Source organism: Felis catus, chromosome A2, assembly GCF_018350175.1.
Source record: "Felis catus isolate Fca126 chromosome A2, F.catus_Fca126_mat1.0, whole genome shotgun sequence".
NCBI lineage: Eukaryota > Metazoa > Chordata > Mammalia > Carnivora > Felidae > Felis > Felis catus.
In genome coordinates, this window is record NC_058369.1 from 122,900,040 (window position 1) to 122,919,584 (window position 19,545).

The 19,545-nt window shown below is 43.1% G+C and overlaps 1 protein-coding gene across 2 annotated transcripts in view; it reads left to right on the top strand.

The window, feature by feature from the left end:
• ITPRID1 (ITPR interacting domain containing 1) overlaps positions 1-18,461 on the top strand; it is a 115,788-nt gene extending 97,327 nt beyond the window's left edge. For both annotated transcript variants that reach the window (XM_045052563.1, XM_045052564.1), the window contains exons 10-14: positions 9,009-9,091; positions 10,147-11,436; positions 16,056-16,183; positions 17,416-17,527; positions 18,003-18,461. In XM_045052563.1, the coding sequence (XP_044908498.1) occupies positions 9,009-9,091; positions 10,147-11,436; positions 16,056-16,183; positions 17,416-17,527; positions 18,003-18,305 (1,916 nt within the window). In that variant the 3' untranslated portion in view covers positions 18,306-18,461. The remainder of the gene's footprint in view (positions 1-9,008; positions 9,092-10,146; positions 11,437-16,055; positions 16,184-17,415; positions 17,528-18,002) is intronic.
• Positions 18,462-19,545: the final 1,084 nt, after the last annotated feature.

The window sequence follows — 19,545 nt, forward strand, 5'->3', positions numbered from 1 at the left end:
GTTATGATTTTAATTTCACAAAATACACACAAAGACAGGTGCACAAAGAAGCTGTGATGGATTTAAAGACCTATAGACATATTATAATAATTTTCCTGCATGGTTAGAGTATAGGTGATTTTTATTTTCTTATTGACATTTTTTCATTTTCATAATTTTCTTCACCAGCATGTACTACTTCTGCAATGCTAAAAAACAACTAATGGTATTAAGCCAAAAGTAGCAGCTTAGAGAAGCAGCTTTCTCTCTCTCTGTGTCTCTGTCTCTGTCTCTGTCTCTCTCTCTCTCTCTTTTTTTTTTTTTTTTTGGTAATGATAAAGAAAGTTCATTCTCACTAAAGAACAGAGGAAAGACTGCTAAGCCTAGAGCAATAAACGAACAGAGACAGAGAGAAGGAAGAAAGGGAAAGAAAGAGAGAAAAGAAAAAAAAAGAAAAAGGAAGGAAGAATTCCCAGGTAACAAGAGGTTGAAACAAAAATGTCGAGAAGGCACTCGTGGAAGTTATAAAAACCTTATGTAGAAATCTTGATAGGATAGAAACTCCTCCATCCAAGCCTGCTGGCATAGAAGGAAGAATCAAATTGCTTCAGGAATATTTGCCACAATCACGAATGTTCTCAGCCATTCTTCAGTTCTAGGATCACAGTCAAGATAAATATAAGCTCTGTGAAGGCGGGTACCTTTGTTGATGTTGTGCAGGAGTTTCTAGAACAGTGTAGGATCCCGCAGGGGCCCAGTGAACGTTTGTGAAATGAAAGAACGAGGGTTTTCAGTAGAGCACCCCCCGGCTCTGTGTCGTGGCCTCTTTTCTTCAGAGTATTCTCAGTGGCTTGGCCCACAGCAAGAATGGGTTTCAAAGCCAAAGGTAACACCAACAGATTTTAGAATGAAGATCAAAATCATCTTGACAGGATTAGCCAGACCAAATTTCACAAGAAAACAAAATAGAGACTGATCTCAGTATAATTCAACTGGGAACCCATCTGACTAGACTAACCCTTGGGCTGTGTGGATAGGAGTGAAATATTCAGAAGTAGGCAAAGGGGAATCCTCCTGTACTCCATGTTGGTCAGACCACATCGCACCTACTGAATCTAGTTCTGAGTCCTGGATCGTATAGCAAACATTACTGGGTAATGCTTATTCAAAAGTACAAGACAATGGCTTGAAAACTCTGCCCTGTGAGGGCTGATTTAAAGGATCTGGGGATATTTAAGCTGAGGAGGAAAGGCCTGGAGAGTACAAGAGAGCTGTCTTGAGGAAAAGGGGTTAAACATGTTCGGTATTACTCCCTGGAGCAAACTATGACCAAGAAATGGAAAATGCTAAGGCAGATTCAGCTCAATATAAGAAGCATTTTATAAAAGGTATGATATGCTCTGACTTGATAGAAGTAGGTCCCTGTCACCACAAACGTGTAAGCACTAGCTAGATGGCCACCTGTAAGGAATGTTCTGGAAGGGATTCCTGCATTGGATGATAGGTGACACCATTCTATCTTCCAACCTGGAGAACTGACTTTTGTTTGCTCTATAAAACATGTAAAATTCATTTTTAAAATGCCTTTGGGGGAACACAGCCTCTGGAGTCCAGACACTTCACACTGTCCCTATTGTCTTGCATTCTAGCTGCTTCACAAGCTTATGCCATGCCCAGCTCCTGAGGCATCTAAGTTTGCGTAGTCTGTAATGTCCAGTCCAGTTCCAAGATAATTGGCCTCTGTGACTCAACCTCACCACAGAGCTGTCACAGAATTTTCTCCCACTAGGAGGCAGTAGACAGTGAGCCCCAATTTAAGGCTGAACTATTCTGCTTTATACAACTCCAGCACATGGTACACCCCCTAAAGACTCCTTTTCTTTTCCTCGCTCCCTCATTTATGTTTCAATTCCATAGACTTCCTTTCTCCTGAGCCTCTAGGAACTCAGACTACATTGAGAGTAAAACTCTCTACTTAGGATTCAGAAGTTATTATCAGCTCAGCTCAGAAAAGCAACCCTTTGAGTTGACTTTTCTGACTACTTTTAGCCATTCCAGAGACTCGGGGCGGGGCCCTGGCTCCTCTGTTCTGTGGTTGGTGTAATGCTGCCACCTGCTGATTATTCAGGCAAAGTGCCTGAGGCATCTGTCTCCTGGCGGGCAGAAATGTTTCAAACTTATTAGGCAGTGAAGCAGTCTTACCCAGGCAGGGTCCACCCACCTGGGACGGTAAAATCTAACTCTGTGAAGACAGTCCTGTGCTGAAAAAAGTCATTTCTAACAAATATTAATATTAATAATGGTACATATTAATGATATTTATTAATATTATTGATTTATTAATATAATTTATTAATGATATTAACAGTGACAGAATTCTAATTGGTAATGTTACTCTGTCACAAAAATTTATATGTGTATATATATGTATATATATATATATAATCTTTTACATGTACAGAAAGTCTTCAAGTATTCGTGTATCCAACATATATTATTAAATATTACCCTCATCACAACCCACAAGTAATCTATCATTACCACACTTATTCTTTTTCCCATGATGAAACATTCAGAGAGCATAAATGGCGTGCCCTAGATCACACAGCTAATAAATGAGAGAGTCAGAATCTGAATCTAGTAGACCTGGTTCCAGATTTTCTAGATTTTCTAGAAAATCTGGTTCAGATTTTCTGTATGGATCTCAGTAACATATGATGTAGAGAAGTTAGCCCCCTTGAGCTACGGGATTGGCAGAGTGGGGGACCCAGCAGTCTAAAAGGGGCATGACAAACCCATAAGATGGCTGATGGTGGTTTGGAACAGGATCCCTCCCGTAGTGGAGGGTTTGAATAATAAGATCTAGCTAGGAGAAAAAGACTGGTAGGTAGAGGTAAGGTGGGAAGTCAAGGCCCCAACCTAGTGAATTAAGGAGGAGCTGTAGTTCTTGGGCATATTAAGAGTCTGTGGAAAATTCCATTGTAGGTGATGAGGCTTCTAAAGTTCTCCCAAACCTGGCCTAGATGGCTTCAGCAACTGAGCTGGGTTGGCCTGGGGGTGCTGGTAGTACTTCCATCACTCCCACCATACTGTCTTCCCATAAGTCTTGCTCTCCATATCACTTATCAGGTGTGAGGACATAGGAGTAACAAACAAACACATTTGAATTTGTCTGTTTGTTTCATCATCTATTGATCTATTGTAGCCACCCTGGGTGGGGAAGTTTCTCACCCTTTGTATCATTTAATTGCTACAACCTTAAGGGAATGTTTAGAATTTTGCAAACCCAATTTCAAGATGTTTATTGTCTAGTTGCTGAAAAGGTGGTTTATAGGCAAGAAAGATTTTTAGTTTTCTGAAGAAACTAAACCATCTGTAAACTGGCCCACATTTTGCTTGGTGACTCTTTCTAAATGATTCAGATGCATGTATTTGACTCCTAAAATACAAGATAAACAAGCCTCCATTCCTGGGAGAACTATGCCCAATTCCACCATTTGATGTCACCATCAAAGAAAAACTCTCAAAATCTGGTTGTTTCACAAATACACTTAAATGAGTTTCAGAGGTTATTTTTGTCGTTTTTGTTTGTTGTGCTTTGCACTAGTGTAATTAACTGAAGGTAACGGTTATAATTTTTAAACATCCACCTTAGAGGAAATTACTCTTTTTACCTTTTAGAGGCCCTTTATGTTAGTGGTTGTTTATTTCCATTTGGACCAGATTGATATGGACCAACCAGCATATGGAGGAATGAACTCCAACATAGAATTTTGTTCTAGTACTTGAATGCACAATTTCATCTTAGACTTGTAAGAAGAGGAATAGCAACCATTTTATATGAAGCTTATACTCAATAATAGTAATTGGTTAGGGATTATCTGGTAAGTTCAAAGACTAATGAGGTACCTGGAGTCCTTCACAGCTTGCGGTGCAAATCTTGCACCAAAACATATAGAAAGAGGAAGAGGTTCCAAAGCTGTTTTGTCCGTCCTTCAGCAAGGTGCAACCCAGCTGTCGAATATCTCTGGGCCCTTTAACGTTTACATGGTATGAGGACGGAGAGTGAGCGGTAAAAATCAGTCCCTTCTTGCTTTCTCCTGTCCCATGCTCTGTCTACTGCAAAGTGGTTCTGGGGGCTAAGTAGAATGTGGGTCCCAAAGCACGTAAACTGGAACAGGAGTCTTGTGTAGAAAACTCTTGACGATCAGCCATCCACTCTGGAGGGCTAGTCAGTGGAGAGGCCCCAGCCAAAGTGATCAGGGCCCTTGGGTGGTACCAAAAAAGTATTTGACATTCTGCATGGAGAGTTTGGAAGGTTTCTGCCCTAATCATCATTTATTTCATACCCATAGTTGATATAAGGAGAAAAATAGGTGATTTGAAAGACAAAACTAAGAGCCTAGAAGACTAAAAAACTAAAACTCTAGAAGAGTTTTAATATTGGTTAATTATAACAAGAGCAGTGAAGTCTTAAATATTATACCATATTCTGTAAATATTACAGAAGTAACTTTCCTATAATAAATATACAGCAGGTATACACTATTTCCTTTGTCAACAAGTAAACAAGTATTCTGTTACCCAGGCTGAGGTCTCTGTAAAGATTGTACCTCATAGTTAAAGGGAAACTTCACAGGGAGTTCCATATAAACTACTCAGTTTTATAACAGGTGATTGTTGGTTCATTTGTTTTACTCTCCTAGGTCTTTGTTATAAACCTCACACTACACTGTTAGTGTTTTTTGTTTAAAGAGTTAGTTGTTATTTTAAAAGATTTAGAGAATTAAAAAAAAAAAAATCTTTAAAACTTACCTGCACCTTTTTTTCTTGCACCACTGTAATGATGTCGCTCCACTGTCTTCTCACTTAGATCATTTCCAGGGAGAAACTCTCTGCCTTCCTTAACTTTGTTTCCTTTGTGTATAATGTGTCTTTTTGTTTCTGGCTGATTTTAAGACTTTTCTCTTCATCATTTGTGTTGGAAATTTTCACTTTGATGTACCTTGGTACAGTTTTCTTCTTGGTATATATTTCTTGTGCTTGGGGTTTGTTGAACATCTTGAAAGAAACTTTTTTTTTGAAACATTTCTTCCAGTGCACCCCCTCCTCTTTGGGATATTCCAATGACCTACATGTTCCATTACTTGGCTTGTCCCATGGCTCACAGATGCTCTTTTGATTTAAAGAAATTTTTCTTTAATCTCTGTTTTTTACACTTGACCTTAGCCAAAAGGCTGAAAGCTATAATGTCTGTTTTGTATTAGGGATACTTTCTACTGCTATGTCTTCAATTTCATGAATTTTTTCTCCTGCAATTTCTAAAATGCTGTTAATTCCACCCAATATGTATTTTACCTGAGACACTGTAGTTTTCATTTTTGGAATTTCTATTTGGGTATTTTTTAATATATAGCAGTCTCCTCCTTATCATATTTAATCTTTCTTCTAGCTTCTTAAACATATGGACCATAGTCAGACCATTATCCTGGTAGGTAATTCTAACATCTGTGTCAGTTTCAGTTTATTGGGTTGTTTTCCTCACTATGGGTCATACTTTTCTGCTTCTTTACATGCTGATATTTTTTGTTAGATGCCAGATATTGTAGATTTTACTTTGTGGGTGCTAGATATTACTCCATTTCCATAAATATGCTTGAGCTTAGGTCTGGGACACAGCTGAGTTACTGGGAAACAGTTTGATCCTTTCAACTCTCACTTTTAGGATTTGTGATGTGGGGGGAAATGCTCATTCTAGGCTTAATTAGTCCTCACTCCTGAAGTAAGACCTTCTGAGTACTCTGCCTCACCAGTGCTCTGAGAATTGTGAGGCTTGGGAATCTGGCTGATGGAAGCATTGCACTATTCCAGGCCTGCATGAGTGGTAGGCACTGTGTCTTCTAATCCTTTCCAGTGATTCTTTCCCTAGTCTTTGGTGTTTCCTCAGGAGCTGATCAGCCTTCCGGTAAATACTAAGGGGGGTTTCTGTGAGTTACCTCTTTGTGAAGATCTCTCCTCTCTTCCACTCTTCCCTGCAAACTCCAGCTGGCTCAGTCATTCCAGACTCTTAGTTTTATCTTTTCAACTTAGGGAGTCTGCCAGGTTCTGCCTGGGTCTGCCCTCCCTCCCTACACCACAGCCTGCAAACCATCTCAAGGCAGGAAGCTGAGTGATCATAGGGCCCACATTATTTGTTCCTGATTTTCAGGGACAGCTACAGCCACTTTTAATTATCTGATGCCTGTACTCTTGAAACCATTTTTTCACATACCTTGTCCAGTTTTTTAGTTGTTTCAGGGGAGGGAAATATAGTTCTTATTACTCCAGCTTGCCAGAAGCAGAAGTCTTCTTTAAGTCTATAGCCAGAAACCATTTTCCATGTTTTACCCTTAACTATAGAATAAGAGGTAACAGCAAGGTCAAAGACATTGTTTTCTCAAATTTTCTCCCATCGCTCCAGGTTTCAGCTATTAAAAACTTACAGTCTCATGTTAAAGGGCTAGTATCCAAAATCTATAAAGAACTCCCCAAACTCCACACCCAAAAAAAACAAATAATCCAGTGAAGAAATGGGCAGAAAACATGAATAGACACTTCTCTAAAGAAGACATCCAGATGGCCAATAAGCACATGAAAAGATGCTCAACATCACTCCTCAGCAGGGAAATACAAATCAAAACCACACTGAGATACCACCTCACGCTGGTCAGAGTGGCTAAAATGAACAAATCAGGAGACTATAGACGCTGGAGAGGATGTGGAGAAATGGGAACCCTCTTGCACTATTGGTGGGAATGCAAACTGGTGCAGCCCCTCTGGAAAACAGTGTGGAGGTTCCTCAAAAAATTAAAAATAGATCTACCCTATGACCCAGCAATAGCACTGCTAGGAATTTACCCAAGGGATACAGGAGTGCTGATGCACCTGTACCCCAATGTTTATAGCAGCACTTTCAACAATAGCCAAATTATGGAAAGAGCCTAAATGTCCATCAACTGATGAATGGATAAAGAAATTATGGTTTATATGCACAATGGAATACTACTTGGCAATGAGAAAGAATGAAATCTGGCCTTTTGTAGCAACGTGGATGGAACTGGAGAGTGTTATGCTAAGTGAAATAAGTCATACAGAGAAAGAAAGATACCATATGTTTTCACTCTTATGTGGATCCTGAGAAACTTAACAGAAGACCTTGGGGGAGGGGAAGAAAAAAAAATGTTAGAGAGGGAGGGAGGCAAGCCATAAGAGACTCTTAAAAACTGAGAATAAACTAAGGGTTGATGGGGGGTGGGAGGGAGGGGAGGGTGGGTAATGGGCATTGAGGAGGGCACCTGTTAGGATGAGCACTGGGTGTTGTATGGAAACCAACTTGACAATAAATTTCATATTAAAAAAAAAACTTACAGTCTCTGATTTTTAGATCTTCACTTTAATGGAGGCTGAATTAAAGAATATGGAGTTTATAAACTTAGATTCTACAAAGCTAAGCTTCTTTCTCTTTACTCTGACCCCAGGATGGGATAGTTGGAATTTGGGTTGGGGCGACCACCTCTGGAACCACATCTCCACCAATTATCTCTGTTCAGACAGATGGGCAGTTAAGACTGGTGGGAGAGAGTCCTACAAGGAGATGAGGTGCTGCTACCCTTATTAGCAGGGCTTCCCTTGAGGGCTGGATCCAGAACGCTTAAGCAGAGGTTGGACTGCTTATTTGTGTGCTCTTTGCTTTTAACTCCTCTGCAGCAGCTAGTTCTTCAAGCAAAGGTAAATTCCCTGTTTCTCACTTAGATACCAAATAGCCAAGCATGACATCCATCAACAACCCCACTCCCCAGACCCACACCCAACCTTTCTCCTAGGACAAATGAGGCTCCTCCTTCTGCTTTTTGTAGAAGAAGGGCTATTCTCCAAGTGCCCTCTGCCCAGGTGACTTCCTCTTCTAACCCCATAAAGCATTTCTTATTAAAGAGCAGCAAAAAAATCCTACAATTTAATCTTTAGCAAGTTGATCCTCCAGTAGCCACCCATATCCCCCACCCCTGCTAATGTAACATATCTATGCAAAAAGTTCAAATAGATTGAGAATTTCCAGACGCTTATGTTTACAAAGTTGTTATCTGCCCTCACTTAACACTGTTCTTTCTCTGCCCCTTCCAGCCTATTGCAATGACAAGAGAAGCAGTCTAAAACCTGAGCACAGACTTGTACTCATATAGAGTCCAGATGAAGCTAGCTAGGTTCTTATCTAACATTTCGTTAAAAAAAAAAATAAAGAAGATATACATGTCTTAGTCCGTTAGGGCTGCTATAACAGAATACCACACATTGAGTGGCTTATAAACAACAGAAATGTATTTCTCCCAGTTCTGGAGGCTAGAAGTTCAAGATCAGGGTGCTGGGCCATTTCAGTGCCTGGTGAAGAGCCACTTCCTGGTCCACAGATGGTCACCTTCTCACTGTGTTCCTGCAAGGTGGAAGGGACAAGGGGGCTCTCCTCTTTGGGGTCTTTTTTATAAGGTACTAACTCTATTAATGAGACCTCGGTTCTCATTTCCTGATCACTTCCTGAAGGCCCCACCTCTTAATACCATCACCGTGGGGGTTAGGATTTCAACGTATGACTTTTGGGGGCCATAATATTCAGTTCATTGCAAAATATATACACACAGATATATACATTTTGTGTTTTGTTTTATCAATGTGGCATTTAAGATACACGCATTTCCTGCTGGATTTTCCTTCCCCTTAGTCAAGACGCATCACAATCATTTGTTATTTAGTTTTAAGAGATGGTAGTTCTTTTTACTTTATTTCATGTTTTTACTCCTTGTATCAGGAAACCAGTGGCACGATTTTCCATGGGCCCTCTGAAAGTAAATCCTTGTAATTCCCTCCTTCATCTACATTTCTGCATTGGGCATGTATGAGGATCTACGGCATGTCGGGCACAGAGGGGGTTTGATCTCAGTCCTGTTGACAGCCTATTTCCCTTCACTTACTCCAGGCCTCTTTATTTCTTCCCACAGGTGCCACAGTGAACAGAGAAAACAGCTGCCAGTCTGACAGCAGCGGGTTCCTGGATGAACCACCAGAACCACTGCCCCTGCAGGTAGAAAGTCCCTGGAGGGCTGGAATAGGAGTAAAAAGAAAGATAAGTAGATAACACGCTGCCACATTTGGAAAAGAGCAACCAGCCCTTAGAAGATATGCACCCTAGGCACCCAAGGGACAGGGGACGATGAAGTCACAATAAACAAGGTGCCATAGGGACACCTAGGGGGCTCAGCCAGTTGAGCTCAGGTCATGATCTAGCAGTCCTTGAGTTCGAGCCCTGCCTCGGGCTCCTTGCTGACAGCTCCAAGCCTGCTTCGGATTCTGTGTCTCCCTCTCTCTCTACCCCTCCCCACTCAACACTCTGTCTCTCTCAAAAATAAATAAACATTAGGGGCGCCTGGGTGGCGCAGTCGGTTAAGCGTCCGACTTCAGCCAGGTCACGATCTCGCGGCCCGTGAGTTCGAGCCCCGCGTCGGGCTCTGGGCTGATGGCTCAGAGCCTGGAGCCTGTTTCGGATTCTGTGTCTCCCTCTCTCTCTGCCCCTCCCCCGTTCATGCTCTGTCTCTCTCTGTCCCAAAAATAAAATAAAACGTTGAAAAAAATAATTAAAAAAATAAATAAATAAATAAACATTAAACAAATAAAAAAAAAGCAAGGTGCCATAAAGCTTAGCATTCCTTTCCTTTTTTTTTTCTTTTGACTTTGCTAAATAAGGAAGGTGAGCCTCCTAGAGAGAAGGTCCCAGTTAAAGTAGTAAACTAACATAAACCTGAATTTGTAACCCTGATCTCCAGACTCCTAAGTCAATGGTAATGATAAAGAAACGACACACACATTTTTTTTTTCCAAGAGACAGAGAGAGAGCGCGCGTGTGTGAGCTGAGGAGGGGCAGAGAGAGAGAGAGAGAGAGAATCTAAAGCAGGGTCTGCAGCGCAGAGTCAGAGGTGGGGCTCAAACCCATGAACCGTGAGATCATGACCTGAGCCAAGATGAAGAGTCAGACGCTTAACAGACTGAGCCACCCAGGTGCCCCAGACGCACCCACTTCTTAAACCGAGTGCCTCCACCACCCTCCTGACCCATTTGCCTTTACCCTGGTTTCTCACACAGATGCCTTCCTTGCCAAGCAGCCAGAGTCCTGCTGAGGATGGATGTAGACAGCCGAGGGATCAGAGCCAGCATGCAGTCTCACCCCAGGGCTGCCAACCAGAGTCAGATGAGTCTGATTACAAGGGTATGGTGAGGACATCCTTTCCATATCAAGGCTGGAGTCTCTTGGAAGAAAAGGCCTCGATACAAATGGCGGAGAAAGAGTCTCAGTTTGAGGATATGGCGGAGCCACCACGGCCACTGACTCCGGACAGTGCCCTTCACAGGACCACCAGAGGGGGAGAGCGCTCGGGGAAAGGGAGCCACGTGAGGCAGCCCCCACCCATGTCCCCAACTGCATGTGAGACTGTGGTGGGCACAGTCACCTCCACACGTGATTGTCCTCTGGGGTTTATGGCGACCCATATCGCAAAAATGAAGGACGGGTTGCTGAAGCCTGAGGGGCCTGAGGAAACACATGTGCAAAGCCACTGCTGCGAGTTCCAACGATCACCTGGAATGGAACCTGCTCACAACAAGTTCCTCCTTGTTGACTCTGAGGCCCCAACCAAAGAAGAAGGCAGTAAAACTTATTCTGACACCAACAGTATCTTACCGATGGGAGAAAGTCCACCACAGCATGTCCCCAAGCCCAGTAACGTCATGCCCTATACAGTTGACCTCATTCAAATATCCGAAAAGTCCATTCCCCACCTAGGCAAACTGGCTGGAGATACTCCCCAAGCAAAGCCAACATTTAGTGCTTTGGGTCAAATACCACCTAGAGCAGAATCTGAGATGGAAAACCTGCCTCCAAATGCTGACTCAAACACTGTTAGCTCCAAGGCTGTGACGGTCCAGATGTCCTCCAATCTGGCATCGGCTGCTCAGAATGCTGTGGCTCTGGGGACTGATTCTGAAGGAACAACTTTAGAATGCACTCTGTGTGACCCTGTCCCCACAACAGAACCAGGACTGGAGACAGAATCAAGACAGTGCAGTGATGTTTCCATTCAGACCTATATACGTGAGCCTAGGCCCTGGCATTGCTGTTCGGCCCCAAGTCTCACCAAATCTGCCTCTCTAGACACAGGCTTCCCTCGTATCTACCCAGCGGGCATCAGCCATGCCGTACCCGCTCACTGCTGTGTCTGCTGTCATCACTGTTCGCACTGCCACTCAGAGAGGCGGAGCCCCAACCCTGCGCCCTCAGCCTGTAGGCACTGCCCATGCTTCCATAATCATCTGGAGGCCCAGTTCATGAAGACTTTGAACGTCCTTCAGGACACTACAGTGAGGGAGTTGTGTTCTGTAAGTATTCATCTCTGCAAAGACGGGAAGACAGATGGAGCGATACCACGTTGGGGATAATGTTCAGGCCTCCTGAATGCGGGCACTGAGGGCATGCCTTTCTATCTCAGATCATGAGTAGTATCTGTAAAGTGTTTTATAGCTTACCATATATGCCCTCAAATTTCTTCTTATCTGATGCGTCCAATCAATCACCTTCTGAAGTAAGGAGGCAAATTTCATTATTAATCCCCATTTACAGAGGGATCTAGAACAATAAAGTCATGTGTAAGGTTATAAACAGTAACATATCTGTACCTCATCTCCAATTCAGTCTGACTGAACAGTTCTCTCTCCTAAATTCACTTAGCTGAATAATCTAGCACAAGGTATGAACGCTCTCTGAGCCTGTTTTGTAAAATAGGGAGACTATTCATGCCACCAACACAGGCTTGTTTTAGGTTAAGTGAGAGATTGCTTGTGAAGCACTCAGCACACTCAGGCACTCAAAACAGTGCCCAGCACACAGAAAGCCCTAGAAAATGCTAATTATATGGCTGCTTCTGAAACATAGCATGGGGGGAAGCTCAGAGCCAGGTACAGGATAAGGACTGGCTCTGGAAGCCAGGCAGGAAGACACTGATTAGAACGAGGACCACCGATTAAGCCTGGGCCACCTCCAGGGGTGAGTGACCCTTCATGCAGACAGAGCCCTCCTCATTTCTCTAGCTGGTGTTAACAGATGACCTTGGGCTCACGTAGCCCCAAGTGTGTGGAGAGATCTGGCAACTGGAAATAGACCTTTCTCTTCACTTGACACTATGAGACATCAGCACTTCTGCAGAAAATACAGGGGTTTTGCATCTCGTTATGCACAATGACCATCTTTAGACTTGTGTGTGGCTTTCAAATGAGTAGGCGTTTAAATGAGAGTGTCCATACAACCAGCTCATGTCTTCTAAAACCTTGTCTCACATTACCTTAGCCTGCTCTCCTCCTAGAATTCACAATTATCCAAAAAACATGAGGGGGCGCCTGGGTGCCTCAGTCAGTTAAGAGTCCAACTTCAGCTCAGGTGATGATCTCACGGGTTCAAGCCCCATGTCGGGCTCTGTGCTGACAGCTGGGAGCCTGGAGCCTGCTTCAGATTCAGTGTCTCCCACTCTCTCTGTCCCTCTCCCGCTCACACTCTGTCTCTTTCTCCTTCAAAAATAAACATTAAAAAAATTTTTTTGATGCTATTTTTACAACAACTTGATCTGACATTATACATCCTGAAATGCATAGCATGTCAGGTTCTATTAGATGACAGTGCATTTCTCCATATTTAGATTCAAGGAACCACAAACATACATTCAAAGAAAATAATCAACATACACACGTGCATTATTATACTTATGTGCGGGTATACACACATGCACACACACACACTTGCAGAAAAGCAAGTAAAAATGGGGGAATGCATTCACCCATGAGAAGAGGCTACTTAAACTGAAGAACAAACTCAAGAATGAAGAGAAAAGCCATCTATGGTGAGTGAGTCTGGGTTTGTAAGGCCTGAAAAATATTCTGGAGAAAAATGTCTCTAAATCAGATGCTAAGTGCTAACTAGGACTACAAAAATTATTTATAAAAAAAATTATCTGGAAAATGGATCTTGAACCACATGAAGATTATAGGCAGGGATAGGTACTATCTCTTACCTGTCAATGGAAGTTCCAACTGCGCATTGAAAGTAAGTGCAATTTTAGATAAAAGACTCAAAAAATCCCCATCTCATCCCCTTACAGAGAAATATGTAACTGTGCAGAGACTCATTTGACTAATTGGCAGATTCCATTTTTGTTGTCTGGTGGGTCATCTAGAATAATGGTTTGTGGGTATGATTAATTCTTATATATATGTGTGTGAATTCTTCATAATAATTTATTAATTTAAAAAAACTCTCCAGGAAAGAAAATTATATTACCTGAAAAAGATTTTTAGATATTAGAAAATGCTTCTATAATGTTTATTATTTAGATTTAAATAAAAAGGAAGCATACACAGAACATAGAAAGTAATCGGAGCCAACTCAAAAGTGAAGTTTCAATGTTTTCTGGTGCTGTTGCTCTTACTGTTGAAGTTAAAGTCTGTTTTAATGGGCTTGGGTCAGCAAAGTAGACCTTCAATTAACCTCGGGTTACAACCCAACACTTATATTGGAAAAAAGAGTTCAAAACAACTTCTTTTTTGTTTTCCTTGTCGAAATTTTTCCTTTTTTCTTTTTTTTTTTTTTTAATTTTTTTTTTCAATGTTTTTATTTTATTTATTTTTGGGACAGAGAGAGACAGAGCATGAACGGGGGAGGGGCAGAGAGAGAGGGAGACACAGAATCGGAAACAGGCTCCAGGCTCTGAGCCATCAGCCCAGAGCCCGACGCGGGGCTCGAACTCCCGGACCGCGAGATCGTGACCTGGCTGAAGTCGGACGCCCAACTGACTGCGCCACCCAGGCGCCCCAAAATTTTTCCTTTTTTCTGAAACTACTTCTATACCTGTTCTGGAGCTGAAATGTAGCTTTAGTATTTCCAAATGACCAGAAGATGGCAGTGTTTCAGAATCTTCCACATCACTCCCTTCTCAGGGACCAAATGGCCATCAGTTATTCCTACATCCCAGCCCTGCATGCCTTCCAATCACAAAGGGTTACCCTAAAATAACTAGATGAAGCATAATATTTAATGTCTCTAATGCTCAGCCTACTTGAGCGCCATATTTCCATGCCCCTGGCCTCACCATCCCTAGAACTTGTCAATTAGGACCATTCAAACAACTCACTCTTAAGAAATGAATAACTTTTCCCTGTGTCCAGCTACACTGTAGTTAATAATCCCTGCTATAACTCAGATCTTGAGAAGAGAATAAATGAATCAGGATACCTGGGCTTGAAATCTGCCCTTTTTTGACCTTGGACAAGTCAGTTTGCCATTCCATTTCAGAACACTTCTCTATAATAAGAGCCCTCCATGGCCTCTAAGAGTTTTCTGGTTTCAAGAGCCCTACTGAGGTCACCTTTCAAGCATGCTTGTCAACATCAATAACAGTTCAAAGACTCCTCTACCTGGTTCGAATGTACTCACACTGAAGCCAAAGTAATTTGAGAGTTTTGCCATGTAAAGTATGTTTTTCATATAAAAATATTAGAGGACGGAATCAAAACTGAACTCTCAAAGCAAAATGATGAGGAGTTTTCAGTAGAAAAACATCACTTGGAGGAAAGTATATCCATTGTGACAATTTTAGTAAAAATAACCATGAGGCTGCCAGGATTTGACCATGGCGTTTTGGGGACAAGAGTAAGAGATCTGGGACTTCCTAAAAACAGGGCTAAGAGGAATTAACACAGTTGTAAGACCAGTCTCTGTGGAAGGAATAAGAGGAAGTTGAAAGAGGGCTGCCATAAAATCAGTTTCTTTTAAAGAGCTTTCCAGGGGTGCCTGGGTGGCTGAGTCAGTTCAGCATCCGACTTCGGCTCAGGTCATGATCTCACCATTCGGGAGTTCAAGCCCCATATGGGCTCTGTACTGACAGCTCAGAGCCTGAAGCCTGCTTCAGATTCTGTATCTCCTCTCTCTGCCTGCCCCCCATCCTCATGCTCTGTCTCTCTTGGTATCTCAAAAATAAATAAACATTAAAAAAAAAAATTAAAGAGCTTTCCAGAAGCTCTACCAGGCCTGAGAAAGAGAGCATTACAGTCTAAAAAGCATTAATGTCACTTAAAGTCAGACGGATGGAGATGCCGGGGTTCTGGATCATGCACCTATTCAAAGCATGATCCAACCTGGGCTGGAAAACTAGGCGGGTAACTAGTAAAAATTCAGCAAATCGTGAGGTTCCTGACAAATGGACTGGGTTTAGGGGCTGCAGGAAGATACATAAATTAGGAAACCAAGGCAGAAGCACAGTCATGCAGAGAAAGTACGATTTAAAGAACGGTTCACATCAGGAGCAATAAGGAGAAGGATAGGGAGAATAGACAGAGTTCAATTCTAGATTCACTTCATGAAGAGAGTAGGATGCCTCATCTATGTCTGCCTTACTCCAGATGAGCTTGTTAGCTACATGGAGCTGATCCTGCAGACTTCACCACCAGGGATTGTGGTTAAGCAGGGCTAAGACTAATAAAAAAATATTCTAAGCAGACTTTCTCTAATCAAACACATACCATCCAGACAGATGTGTTCAATGTTGTTGAGATTCAGAGTGAGGCAGTATTCAGCACCCAAATTAAACAAGATTTAACAAGACTCAACTTTTCTAAGCACAAGCCCTCGCTCTGGGCGTTTGTCTACTGCTCTCCCTTATCTACACCCTCGCACCCCCACATCACCTAGTCCTCCAGACAGCCTTTCTGTCTCTGGGACATGATGCCACCAAGGGCCGTCCTATAACAGCTGCTCTTCTGTCCCAGACCAGTATTGCCTCCACCAGCCTGGAGAAGCCAAAGGCTGGCCTTTCCCTCTTTTCTCCCCCACACAGTAGCAATAGGGCTCCACTGCAGACCAGGGAGCCCAAGTGGGAAGGCAGGCTCCGCCATGGTGAGCTCTTGCAGTGAATCAGGAAGGACTCCCTTCTCAGCTCTTTTCTGATTGTTCTCAGTGCACAGTCAAGGAGATGGAAGCCATGAAGACGGTGTGCCAGTGTTTCCGGGAGCATTTAGAGGAAATTGAACGGCACCTTACAGGACAGCAGGCACTCTTTTACAGGGACATGTCAGAGGAGGAAAGGTAATTATTGAAGAGACTCATAAAAGTAAGTAGCAGCTCACACACCTGGAGCAAGGAAAGGTAATCAGGGCAGGACAGATGAGCACCAGGGAGCAGGATTAATGAGAAATGAGTCCTTTTCCTTTGCTTTCCTGTTCTTGTCTTTGCTTTCTCAGTGGGAGTCAGTGAGAGCTATTTGCTAGATAGCAACACTTACTCTTTAAGGCCAAGGCTATTTGAGGTCAGAGGATGGGCAGTCAGATGGGAAGTGGGGGGTGGCCAGCAGGATATCTTCAATTGATGTCAATGGGACTTATGCAAATGTAAATGTTGAAAATCTGCATTATTTTCACATAGATTAAAAGCATATATCCCAAAAGTAGATTAGCTATTGCCTGGTCCTGAAGGGGGGGAATAGGGTTCACCTGTTAAGGGGCACAGCTTTTATGGGGCAGATGGAAGCATTCGTAAACTGCCTGGTGGTGAGAGATACCACTTGGCAACTTTACTAAAAATCATTGTAGTATACTGTTAAAATAGGTAAATTTTGTGGGATGCAAATTATTCTGCAATAGAATTGTTTAAAAAAGAAAGGAAACCTGGGACGCCTGGGTGGCTCAGTCGGTTGAGCATCCGACTTCAGCTCAGGTCATGATCCCATGGTTTGCGGGTTCGAGCCCCGCGTTGGGCTCTGTGCTGACAGCTCAGAGCCTGGAGCCTGCTTCTGATTCTGTGTCTCTCTCTTTCTCTGCCCCTCCCCTGCTCAAGCTCTGTCTCTCAAAAATAAATAAATTAAAAAAAAAGCATTTTAAAAGAAAGAAAACCTGCCCTGGTAATATACCTATGTCTGCAACTAATACAAATAAAGAAGGTGACTTTCCCTTTTAAGAAATGCCAGAGGAGTGAGGCACCTGGGTGACTAGTCAGTTAAGCTTCAGACTCTCGGTTTCAACTCAGGCCATGATCTCATGGTTTGTGGGTTTGAGACCTGCATTGGGCTCCACGCCGACCTTGCGGAGCCTGCTTGGCATTCTCCTCTCTCTCTCTCTCTTTCTCTCTCTCTCTCTCTCTCAAAATAAATAAACTGAAAAGAAAAGAAAAGAAAAAAGAAAAGAAAAGAGAAAAGAAGAGATGAAAAAAGAAGAGAAGAGAAAAGAAATGTCAGAGGAGTGACCTCCATCTTGAGAGGGACGATGGAGGACTGCGCTTGGAGGTGATGTGAAATTTGGTGATTTTCTATTCTTTCCGTGCAGGGAAGAGGCAGAGCAACTGCAGACTCTACGCCAGGCCCTGCGGCAGCAGGTGGAGGAGCTGGAGTTTCAGTTAGAAGACCGGGCTCGGCAAATCAAAGACGAGATTCTATTGGTACGAGGCAGTGGGGTGTGAAGATTGATCACATCCTGCCCACCGTAGGAGGGATGCGTTAAATCAAAACCTGATTGCACATTCATTTCAGATGCTAGGGTTATGTGCCAATGCCTCTATTTTAAATATAAAGAAACTGAAGCCCAGAAAAGTGCATCACTTGGTTCAAGGCCACGTGGCTGCCTAGCTGATGGCAGTGCAGGATTAGAACTCAGGTCATCTAATTCCTATGCCAATCTTTCCTCCTGCCTTGTAAATAAGAGATAAATATTATTAGCCATTTCCCCAAAGAGAATAAGAAACACAACTTTTGAGCTAGTATGACTTAGTCACTTCCAGAAGCTCCTGCTAGCTCACAGAGCCCACTCTAGAGAATTCCCTGCCCATGAGTACCTTTCCCACAAGTCTGGCTTAGTTATTTGGCACAAATATGGTAAGTTGTCCTCTCTTTCTTTCCTTATTTTCCTTGTAACAGTTTGAGCTTCTCACAGAGGAACAATGGAAACACTATACACATCTGCATCACTGTAACTGGACAGAAGAAAAGAATGGCCAGACTTCGTGTGCTAAAATCCACTCAGCCATGGCCTCCCGGGTTGCCTTTCTTCTGGACGAATACCAGCAAGTTCCCGGCTCAAGCGTGACCCATACGGCTGCCTGTTCTCGACCCACCTGGAAGAGCAACACCAGGATGTCTCCTCCAGCTCAGGCTGAGTCAGGTCCTGTCCCTTTGTCAAATTGTCCTATTGGAGAAAAGGATACAAATGACTTCCTCTAGATCAGAGCCGTTTTGATGACCTTCCTGCAAAACATAAGAGCACATTCTCACCAGACAAGGAAATCTAAATTTCCCCCCAAAAGGTGTCTATCAATTCTTCTTCATCTATTTTTGAAAACATTCTACTCTGGGGGGCAGCTGGGGGGCTCAGTCGGTTAAGTGTCTGACTTTGGCTCAGGTCATGATCTTGGGGTTCATGAGTTTCAGCCCAGCGTCGGTCTCTGTGCCGACAGCTCAGAGCCTGGAGCCTCCTTTGGATTCTGTCTGTCTGTGTGTCTCTCTCTCTCTCTCTGCCCCCCCCCCCCCCCCGCTCATTCTCTGTCTTTCTCTCAAAAATGAATGAACATTAAAAAAAATTTTTTTTTTAAATATTCTACTCTGGGGATGACTGGGTAGCTCAGTCAGTTAGGCCTCTGACTCTTGATCTCAGCTCAGGTCTTGATCTCAGGGTCATGAGTTCAAGCCCCGTATTGGGGCATGAAGCCTACTTAAATATACATATATTCTACTGTTGTTGAACCCAGGAGAAACTCAATATTTCAATATTCATTCAATACAGAATAAATGAGCACCTACTGTGTTCCTGGCACAGGGAATACATGGTAGCCAAGATATATGTATCTTGGTAGCCAAGATGTTAGACAAAGAGAGAAAATAACAACAAATGAGTAAGATAATTTCAATATTGGCAAATGCCATCAGAGAGGATAGTGTGGGAACAACGTAGGGGGTGGTGTGGAAGAAAAGCATATGGCATTCCTGAGGGTGACAAGGAAGACCTTGCTGACAGGAGGCTGTTTGACTAAGACCCAAAGAGTGAGGAAGAGGAAGCCATGTGAAATTCTGGGGAAAGAACCTTTAAAGCAGAAGGAATGGGAACCTTAACGGCCCTGAGACAAAAACGGCCGGAGCCGCTGAGCACATGAGTGATGGGAGCACGGAGGGAGACAAAGTCCACGGGACCCATTGTGCACCAGAGTCTGAGAGCAGATCCTTCTTCCATGTGGAAGCCATTACAGGCTTTAAACAGGATTGTCATATAGTCAGGGTTACATCTAAAAATCACGCGGACTGCCTGTGGAGAACACAGCGCCGGGGACTTGCAGCCAGGCAGCACTTCCGGTCATGACACCATTGGTATAATCCCTGAGGTGAGAAAGTGTCAAGCTGCTTCCGTGCAGCTGGAGAGGTGTGTGAGGCCACCATCCCAGGGAAATGCAGGATGCATTGGCAGGCTTGA